At 46.9% G+C, this 10,149-nt stretch overlaps 2 protein-coding genes across 2 annotated transcripts; both read right to left on the bottom strand.

The window, feature by feature from the left end:
- Window positions 1–730: 730 nt before the first annotated feature.
- EV420DRAFT_1600825 (uncharacterized protein) lies at window positions 731–2,784 on the bottom strand. Its single transcript, XM_060475006.1, has 12 exons — window positions 2,590–2,784; window positions 2,452–2,534; window positions 2,277–2,333; window positions 2,087–2,224; window positions 1,999–2,030; window positions 1,773–1,941; window positions 1,444–1,729; window positions 1,308–1,407; window positions 1,106–1,239; window positions 1,034–1,055; window positions 940–971; window positions 731–872 (listed from the first exon to the last, which is right to left on the bottom strand). The coding sequence occupies exons 1-11, from the start codon at window positions 2,687–2,689 to the stop codon at window positions 944–946; spliced, it is 1,149 nt and encodes a 382-aa protein (XP_060321514.1). The 5' UTR covers window positions 2,690–2,784; the 3' UTR covers window positions 731–872; window positions 940–943.
- A 6,357-nt stretch (window positions 2,785–9,141) lies between these two features.
- EV420DRAFT_1691821 (uncharacterized protein) lies at window positions 9,142–9,532 on the bottom strand (the record flags this gene model as incomplete). The annotated part of the gene is made up of 2 exons (XM_060479355.1): window positions 9,142–9,179; window positions 9,235–9,532. The coding sequence occupies 2 exons, from the start codon at window positions 9,530–9,532 to the stop codon at window positions 9,142–9,144; spliced, it is 336 nt and encodes a 111-aa protein (XP_060321513.1).
- Window positions 9,533–10,149: the final 617 nt, after the last annotated feature.

Below are 10,149 nucleotides of genomic sequence, written 5' to 3'. Positions count from 1 at the left end.
GCTGCGAATTGCGCGCGCCGGGGAAACTGAAGAGTGAACCACCTCGAGGCGGACCTAGCTCTCAGGGATACCCAATCTCCTCACACAGGTCGGTTTCTCTAAGTGAATGGAATGCTGAACAAGTACTAGTACTTGAACCACAAAATCAGAGATGATGGTTAAAGAACACGCACGTTCGTCGTTATCCTTCTCGGCGCGAGCTTGTCTCCTTGAGCTTCGTACCTATATCGTTACACCCGTTCATACATGAGAATCCTATGCTCTGTTCCTCTATTCGGTATCGTCCTCTACCACGGTCGGTGTTTTGGGATTTGATGGGGGGTTTCGGGGCCCTTTCTTGAGGTGGAGGCAATCTTACCGAGATGAAATACTGGCAGCACCGATATTGACTTGATAGAGTCATAAACGTCGCTTTCACGACGAGCGACAAAGTGAGAGTAAATTTGAGTCCGAATTTGGCCGTGAGAAGTCAGGTGAATATCACATGTACTTTTTCTGCGCGGCTTTTTTTTTTGCAACACAAACAACCTCGGCTGGATCTGCTAATTTGAGGAAGAGACATCCAGGGTTAGAGAGAGACCTAGTAGACAAGAACCGGGAGGATAGCATCCGACTATAGAGAATGGTTGCGCTAGGACCTGGATATGCATTGAAGATGATAGATCTGGAAGTATGCATTGTAAACAATAGGCTGTTCCTGCATCGCAATGTAGTAAACATTCGAATATAATGGCTTAAGAATGAAAGCCTTGCGAAAACAACAACACGAACAAAAATTCAACAAAAATTAGTAATCTACGAAGCGCGATATTAAAAGCATGATGAATGTAGGGAGTAAGTAAAGCAAGGAATCGACTTAACAACACCGCGAGCTACAATGGACACTGTGAGCCGTTGTTCGTACGATATGCGTACGCATATAATTAGGTCGGTCCTAACCATGTTAAACCTGGCGCCATAATTGCGGGCTACTCCACGGCTGGGGGACGCAATGAGCGGGCTATCAGTATCGCAGTCGGGAGTACAGACTCACGGGATTTTGTTGGTGCTGTCATCTGCGGTACTGTGTCAACTATGGCTAGAATTCGGCGAAGGAGATACGTACGGAGGACAAGACATTGGTAGCGAGCGATTACAGGCCGCCCGTTCTGTACGAATTGGTACCAACAATATTTGCCGATCGACCATGGAGCTTGTGGGCACCACTGTCTTCCGCAGAATCTTCTGGGACGAGACATTCTTTAGACAGTAGGGAGGTAGGTTATCGATGAGTAGTGAGTTGCAAGGGATGAGTTGGCATGACATACCCTGATCCCTGAAAATTCATACTCGGCGCACAGTCCTTGCAAAGGAAGTCCTTCGACGTCCTGCAACGGCTATGTCCCCATGCTAAGCACCAGGTTGCATCTCACGGTCGGAGAAACACCATCGTCATCTGGAAACCAGGATCATTGAAGCATCCATTCAGACTACCAACAGCCAACGTACCGTTTCCACACACGCAGCGAAATGGACCCTCCCCAACTTTCTCTCCGCAAATTGGACATTGCTCATGGAGGATAGGCGTTGTATCTGTGATGACTCGACAATCCGCAACCACTGGCGTCAGTGTTACCTCCTCTCGCCGATAACCCTGACATCTATGGGATTGATTGGCACCGCCGTACGCGTTTTCTACGTTCCAATGAAACGAAGTGATGGATCGAGATTTGAGAGCATTTTTGAACTGCTGTGAAGTGTCTTTCAAGGTGGTGGTGCATTCATTGAGTGACTGGCCATATAATCTCTCGGCGAGGCTGTGAAAGCTTGGCATCATTCACCGAACTCGAAGCACCGGTGGTAGAGGATAGATCATCATCCTTAGAACTAACTTCAAGCGATGATTCAGTAACGGTGTCATCGGAAGGTTTAGGACATGCCGCCATCACGGACAAGGTAATCCTCTGCATGTCGAGATAGATTTTCTGAACCACTTACTCAAGCAAAGGGCAAACTTACTGTATAATAATTGGGTTGGCACCGTTGAAAATCTGATTCAGTGCCCATTAGTGCGGACTGCTATTTCAAGGTGGGAGATTGTGCTTGCCTTGAGACACAGATAATTTAACGCGTCAAGCGCCATTTGACTTGGTAGTAAGTCTGATGGTGTCGAATTCGACAACCTATAGTAAGTGTTTATCGACAGAACGGCTTTGTTGGGACCATCCATGAAGATATAAATATTCTAATGAACTTGAATTGAGTAAGAGAACTGGGCGAGTAACAATTAGGGTTACCTCGATATCAGCAGAGTCAAGACGAATATCGGAACAACTTAGGTAGTCCAATGCTGACTGCAGAACCATCATTTCGGGAAATAATTTCTTGTGTCCAAGATACGTACAGAAATCCCAGAGATCTGTGAAATTGATCAGTTTTCAAGAACGAAAGCAAACGACTGGTACAGAATACCAGAGTTGCTCCTGCTACGAATGTCGAATCAATGCCAGAGAGAATCGCCGTAGCGGTAAATAATTCAGGACTTTGGTGTTCGTCTAAGCAACATGATCAAAAAATAGGCATTCGTCATTTCATACCATGTCACTTAACTGATACCGTATACTATAAAGGGTGTACAAGCATTGCGAGATGACATAGCCTTCAAAGACAGGATATGTGGGTGCCTGATAGATACAGATAAAAACATCATCGATGCTAAAGCCTAAGAAGAACGGCGCGCACATTACGATTTTGTCAAATTGAACTGTTTTTCTCCAATTCTGCTTTGTATGAGCCTGAGGGACATTACTAGGAGTAAAATGATGTCGTACTTTTGGGGCATCACGACCGAGGAAGATTTTCACGACTGCGATTTGACCGTTTATTGAAGTAGAATAGATTCGAAGACCGTTTTTAATGAAGAGTTCCTCCTCGGGAGGTAGATGAGACTTGTCGATGATCTGGAAAGCTTACTTGTATCCATGAGTATGTAGTAGACGACAGTACTAAACGCACCAGATTAGTAGCAATATTATCGTCCTCGACCACCTTTTCATGACCATTTCCTGAGACAACGTTCTGTGCACGTTCAGATGTACTTGACAAGACACGCTCGGCAGCTGTACCACACAAGATCATGGCTTCCATCTGTATTGGAGTCAATAACCGAAACCAAGAACGGCTGGCGAGAGTTCAACCTTGAAGAGGTCCATCGTATCATCCACCCTCTTTTGAAGTTTTTGAAGCTTCTCGGCACTCTGCTTGGCAACAAAAAGGCGACGAAATGTGTGCTTTTGAACTTCCTTTGCAACAAATGTTTCAATCTCAGAAAGGTCCCTGTAACTTCGAGTTGAACAATATAAGCAATAGACACAGACTCAGACTTACGCTTCAAATTTTTTGATAAGTTTCGATATCATCGGCCCAGGTGCAATTCCCCACGCATCCAGCATCTCATGAATATCAGTAAATATCCTAACGCAACGGCGTGCAATCTCCTTCGCCAGGTCTTTGTTCTGTTGGGTCTGAGATATCTGTTGCAAAATACCGTGAAGGATTTCAGCAGCTGCGCCCAAGATTGGCGTTGAAGTGGCAGCAGCGGCGGCGGCCTAACGATGGAGGTTTGCTTCAGCGATTCCGGGATCACGAGGATTTTCTACCTTGGCAAGGTCGACCGCCATGATCGACACATCAAGGCCATTTTCCTTGACCAGTCGAAGCTTCGGTGTAGTCATAGTCGCAAGCAAGACGTGTAACGACGGAGCTGTTGAAGGGAGAGAACAAGGGTACTACACGCAGCATTCACGTGCGGATTTCTCGAGTTGCTGTGTACATCCGATTGGCCGAAACGTAACAGCTTCATAACCACACAAAACAGCTTCCCGAAGCGCACCGCCCAACCGGATCGTAAATTGTCATTTCTGCTTGAATTATCTAGGCATATCTGTGGTGTTCCCGGCATGGATTACGGGTAGAGAGATAATGGGTATTTAAAGGCAGGTCGGACCTTCATATTTGGTCACACACGAATAGAGTCTTCTGACTATAAACCATGCTACGTGGAAAATATGAGTGTATATACGGGAACTCGAAATAACACAAACGGAGAACTTACCTCAAAGTACTCCCTGTTGCGATATGGTAGCAGCAGTTGCGAAAACGAGGCGAGTAAAGGAGAAGGGCACGGAGGTACGGGGTGGTGTATCCACGAGCTCGCTTTTAACCTGAAGTCCGGTGTATTGGGGAAGGGCAGGGGTTACCTTACCACTAGTTCTGGCCCTTCTTGATTGATCATTGGAGCTCGGGAGTCGAGCAGTTCTGTTATCTATCAACCGGGCGACATGATACAAGCATCGGGCAAGGTTTCGTGAGATACAGAGAATATTTTGAAGAATGGTATGATACATGGTATTCTCAATCTAGCTGTGTGGCAAAGTTCAAGTGACCTTGACCGTGACCACAGAATCAGAACCAAGACAAGAGAATACGCGCCTTCCTCCTCTAGCAGTTTTTTTTTTGCGATTTTCTCCCGCTCGCCTTCCTTGAACTGCGGTATCAGAGAGAGCTTCTACAACAATGTTAAAGGGTCCAATGCTCGGTGACGGCTCGACTTCCTAGCCAAGGGTCTCTACGCAAGAATTCTGAGGCTGCGTAGGTTGTGGTCTACACTCCAGGAAAAGCATCACGTTTGGGGGTGAGGAAGAGAGCGACAAACGGATTTCGTCAGTATGACTGAGAAAGAGAATGCTCAGGCTCGGATCCTTAAGTTTGGGTTGAAAAATAGGCCACCCACGTGCGCGGATATCTTCTCTCCTACCAGCTCTTACCCTGATAAAAGTTCTCGCAATTCGTTTGGAGGAGATGGCTCCGATCACAGTGGGGAAAGGACGAGTCTGCGATTTGGGTAGGCCTTGGTATCCTAACAATGCACAATTCCTCTATCGGTTCGATTGGGAGTAAGATTGAGGCAGATGATATAACGGGAGTTGTGTTTGCCGCTGTGAGAAGCCGGTAAGGTGTCCGAAGGCATTTGCGCAGGAATAGCGCCGTGACATAAATTGGTGGGGGTGGGGTAGAATTTTGATTATCGACGAGCCAAAATACTGGTGGGCGATAATGATAGACAGAAGTATCCGGGCCGATGTACTTTCTTGTCGTTCCACGATCGATTCCAAGTTGATGTCTGCGCAGAGCTAAGAAAGAAGGATCAGAAAGAGATCATGATACAACAAAGACGTTACCATTCACAGAACTGGTATAATTGGTAGCATGTCCGTTGTCGTAATCGGCTTTCTATCTCCTTGGATTGTGTCCTGGGTGGTATTGACTGCTTCCGAAACCAAATAAGCTTGGTAGTCGAGCTATGAATGGAGGACTTACACCTTCATCACATAACTTTCGTACATGATCGTGCAAGGCTCCACTCACCAAGGAGATGTCTACGAGAAGGGCGGCTCCAGTACGAAGAAAGGAAGCTAGGTCATGTAGCTATCACGACGAGTTCTTTCTTCCAGGATGACATTTAGCCTCAAGAAGGCGCTCTTTGAGGCCTAGAAGACCAAGAATGAGAGAGATGAAGACCATTCCGAGAATTTACCGACCATTGACTCCGACTGCGAATGTGCGCGCCGGGAAAATTGAAGAGGGAACCACCTCGAGGCGACCTGGCTCTCAGGGTCCAGATAACGACGTGACCAATCTTTTCACACAGGTAGGTTTCTCTAGTGAATGTCCTTTCCCGTGAACGCTGAAAAAGTACTAGTACTTGGAACACAGAATCAGAGATGATGGTAAAGAACACGCACGTTCGTCCAGTATCCTCCTCGGCGCGAGCTTGTCTCCTTGAGCTTTGTACCCTTACCATTACACTTCGCATTACACCATAAATCTTCAGTCACACATGAGAATCCTACGCTCTGTTCCTCTGTTCGGATATCGTCCTCTACCAACAGTCGGTGTTTGGGATTCGATGGGGGATTCGGGGCCTTTCTTGAGGTGAAGGCAGTCCTACCGTGCAATATCCTGAGAAATGAGGCGGCAGCAATATTGACTTGATAGAGTCGTAAACGTCACTTTCACCAGAAGCAAGAAAGTGAGACAGACTTTTGGTTCTGAATTTGGCAGTTGCATAGGTGGCTGTGAAACGGTCAGGTGTACTTCGGACCGGTGCCGCGCAGCTAAATATTGTCGGTTGACCACCATGATTCCTGGCTGGGACTCCCCCTTCCAGCAGAGGAAGCCTGAGGGACTGGTGGTATTCTTCCAATTTTTTTGTAACCAGCGTTCTCAGGTAAGCCGGCTTTGTTATAGATATTTACCCACGGCCACTGATTCACGGTACTCGTAGCTGTGGATAACAGGGCAGGGCACGACGTAGATTAGTTTACACTTATTTACTGCCAATGCCAGTGAGTTACATCAGCTGGTCTTCTAGTCTTCCTAGCGGGCAGGCGATTCCTAACAGTTCCCAGCAGCCTAACACGAGTAACGCAAACTGTCACGCTTCTCGTCGTTTGTCCTGCCCTCCCATCGATCGACTGCTATGATACAGAAGAAAACCGAAGGAAAGAAACGATATACGATCCCGAAGGCACCAAAGTCAGAGGTATCTTACATGTCTTCTTGGGTTCTTCATTCGCTGACCGGATTATTAGCCTTCCTGGAGCAAAATCAGACGAGGAAAAGCCAGATCGACTGCGATCAACAGAATCAACGAGTGTTTACCCAACGAACTTCTAGCCTACATCTTTGCCACTGCGATTAACAGCCTGTTACCAATAGAGCACGGCCCCTTCCTTGCCGTAGTGTGCAGCATCTGTCGCCGTTGGCGGGATGCTGCTATCGGGGCATCTGAACTTTGGACCACCATCTATATACATGATCTAAGCCATATACCACCCGCCGAACTCTTCCTTGAACGATCAAAGACCCGACTTCTGGATGTTGACGTCCAAGTCATCTTTGGTCAAGGTGGGTTTCGGATGAGTGGGCCGATCGCTTCCACTGGGTTTCGAGTTGCGGAGTTGACGTCGATCCATCTTGTGCGTACGAGGACACTTTCGTTGAGTGTCAGCGACTTCCAGGATGCCGAATTATTTTCTTCATTGTACCGGCCGATGTCAACTCCGCATCTCGTTAACCTTTCCATTGATGTCAAAGGATCGCCGCGAGGCGCTCCCCTCTTACTTGATTCCATTTACTCATTCCGTTCTAATGGGGGTAAAGGCTTACCCTCAAACACAGCATCAATCTCCCGCCTTGTCAAGCTCGAGCTCACATCTCTTCGACACGAAGGTATGCGCATTATATTCATGTGCTTCCCGACTCTCGAAACACTCATCTTGCCGAAATTTGGTCAAAATCGGAGTGGAAGCCAGAGGGAGAATCAGCCCATCGTATTAACCTCCAGCTCGCTGCGGTCGCTCGCAGTTGAGCTCGATGACACTCATTACAAGTTTTCGCATGCACCGTGGAATTGTTCATGTGACCTAGGCTCTCTTCGCTTCCGAACCTCGAATATCTCGAGGTTCTAGGCGACAACTCTTCCTTCAATCCTAATCTCGGCGGCCACTTCACAGACCTACTGAAATTGCAAACACTACGTTTGCAGCGTTGCTCCGTATCACCTACTGATGCCGAGTTCTTCCGCTCTTTGATATCGTTAAATCGTTTGGAACTGGTGGACAACTTGAAAGATGTGGAAGGGTTTGCAATGCACTGCAAAACAGCGCCCTTACCTTTTCCTCATCTGTCGTCTATCTTACTCAGTGACAAGTCATACCAAAGTCGAGCCAGTGGCAGGCAGTGGGTACGCCTAGCGCGATTAGCTGTCAAGAATTATGGTTGTACCAAATTTTCTATCGAAGTAACGGCACGACATCGTTACCGCATGTTGCTTGCATCCGTTGGTCCTCGGAATAAGCGTATCCACGTTGAAACAACAGATATTCCTCCCGGTTTGCTCTATCCGCTTCCTACGAACAAACTCTTCGACCGGTCAGATCATGACGAGGAAGATTATTGCGATTCCGACGTTGCTATCGACTCTATTTATGGATTTGATTCGTCCGACTATGAGTACCTGGTAGAATATTTATCGGGACTTTGAACTGTAAGTCTACATTTCGAACTTTGTGTGCGAAGCGAAACATGATATTGACGAACCTTTAGTGAAAAGATGTAGTAAGTATATGGACTGTTACATATTGTGATTTCCTTCGAATTCGGAATGTATCAGAAACTTCGAAGGTGGTGCTGGCCTGTACCGGCCGCTGACCAATGGGTAGCTGGATAGGCTGGTAAATAGCGCTGTCTTCGACATATTACTTCACTAATGTTATTGAACATTGAGGAAATAAGGTGATATATATAAATCTCTTGATGCAGACTACATCGAGTCATGCGACTGTCATGTAATACCACCTAATACCTACCTATGATCGACATTCTTGGACAGATGGTCGTCGGTTGACGTCTACGATACCTTGCCGAGTCAGCAGTTCTCATGCAGGTTTTGAGTTTCTTGCATATACAGATGCCTACGACAGTTTGGTACGTACCACTATGCCCTATGTTGAGTTTCTGTTTGATATCTTTAACAATGTTTCTCCCAAGATAATTTATATGTATCACTGTTAACGAAGTTGAATCATTCAAAAGGCCAATGCAAACACTCGTTTCCAATTGGTCTTCCCTTCATCCTCAACCTCTGCAAAGGTTTGCCGACCCGGCTCGGCCTGGAAGTTGATACAATTATTGTTGAATGCACAATCTTCCGGAGTCCTCATCTATCGTTCGTCCTGCAAACCTATCGTTAATTGACTGTACAATATCTCGGGAGGAAAGGGGGTAGGCCTGCTTAAGGCGGTGAAAATATCGACTGGATGGACTCATGATTCATGAACGTTGAACGTTCGCATGGGTGGCTGTGAAATGGTCAGGTGAATATCACGTGTCACCCCGCGCGACGCGTTCAGTCAGACGCGCCGCCGGGTGCTATTTTAGTTCTTACCCTTTCTCACCGTTGCTGTATGTACTCCAATGCGCAATAGACAATTTCCGAAAGCCTCATTTTCGTTCGTTCAGAGCTAATCTATCGCTAAGGCACTATCCCCTGGTTAGTGACCGCCAGATGTCTAGCCCCGGATTGGCATTATCAGACAGTCAACAGTGACCGTAGTCCCTCTTGCTAAGACGGAAAACTAGTCAACAAAAATGACTATGACAGAATCAGAGATGATGGTAAAGAACACGCACGTTCGTCTGGTATCCTCCTCGGCGCGAGCTTGTCTCCTTGAGCATTGTCCCCCTTATCATTACACCATAACTCTTTATTCACACATGAGAATCCTATGCTCTGTTCCTCTGTTCGGATATCGACCTCTACCAATGGTCGGTATTTGAGATTGATGGGGGCCTTTTCTTGAAGTGGAGGTAGTCCTACCGTGGCAATATCCCGAGGAGAAATGGACTTGATAGAGTCGTACACGTCGCTTTCACCGGGAAACAAGAAAGTGAGACAGATAAAGTTGGTTCTGAATTTTGGCAGTTGCATAGGTGGCTGTGAAACGGTCAGGTGCACTTCGGACCGACGTCAACCGATGCCACGTGTTGCCTAAATATCGTCGGTTGACCACCATGATACCTGGCTGGGACTGCCCTTTCCAGCAGAGGAAGCCTGAGGGACTGGTGGTTACTGGTGGTATCATTCCAACCTTTTGTAAACCAACGTTCTCAGGTAAGCCGGCTTTGTTATAGATATTTACTCACGGCCAATTCACGGTACTCGTAACTGTGGATAGCAGGGCAGGGCGATACTCTCCATCTTACATTGTAACGTTACGCGCCAAATCTCAGCGTGTCTTGGCCTGACACTGCCCTTTTATTCTTACCTACGACGAACTACCGACGTAGATTAGTTTACACTTATTTACTGCCAATGAGCTACATCAGCTGGTCTTCTAGTCTTCCTAACGGGCAGGTAGTTCCTAACAGCTCCCAACAGCCTAACACAAGTAACGCAAACTGTCATTCTTCCCATCGTTTGTCCTGCCCTCCCATCGATTTGACCGCTATGATACAGAAGAAAAACAAAGGCAAAAAACGAGATATGGTCCTGAAGGCACCAAAGTCAGAGGTATCTTACATGTCTTCTTGGGTTCTTCATTCGCT

The sequence above is a fragment of the Desarmillaria tabescens genome (assembly GCF_030435595.1).
Source record: "Desarmillaria tabescens strain CCBAS 213 chromosome Unknown EV420scaffold_234, whole genome shotgun sequence".
NCBI lineage: Eukaryota > Fungi > Basidiomycota > Agaricomycetes > Agaricales > Physalacriaceae > Desarmillaria > Desarmillaria tabescens.
This window is presented reverse-complemented; position numbering and strand designations above follow the sequence as displayed.

Bases quoted from the DNA above. Each gene is read 5' to 3' on its own strand.
- EV420DRAFT_1600825 (XM_060475006.1), bottom strand. From the start codon at position 2,689: ATGATGTTTTTATCTGTATCTATCAGGCACCCACATATCCTGTCTTTG. The intron at 1,942-1,998 runs GTAAGTTTGCCC...CGACATGCAGAG, and splicing joins GCCAACCCAATTATTATACA to GATTACCTTGTCCGTGATGG. The intron at 972-1,033 runs GTGAGTCTGTAC...CCAGCCGTGGAG, and splicing joins GACAGCACCAACAAAATCCC to TAGCCCGCAATTATGGCGCC.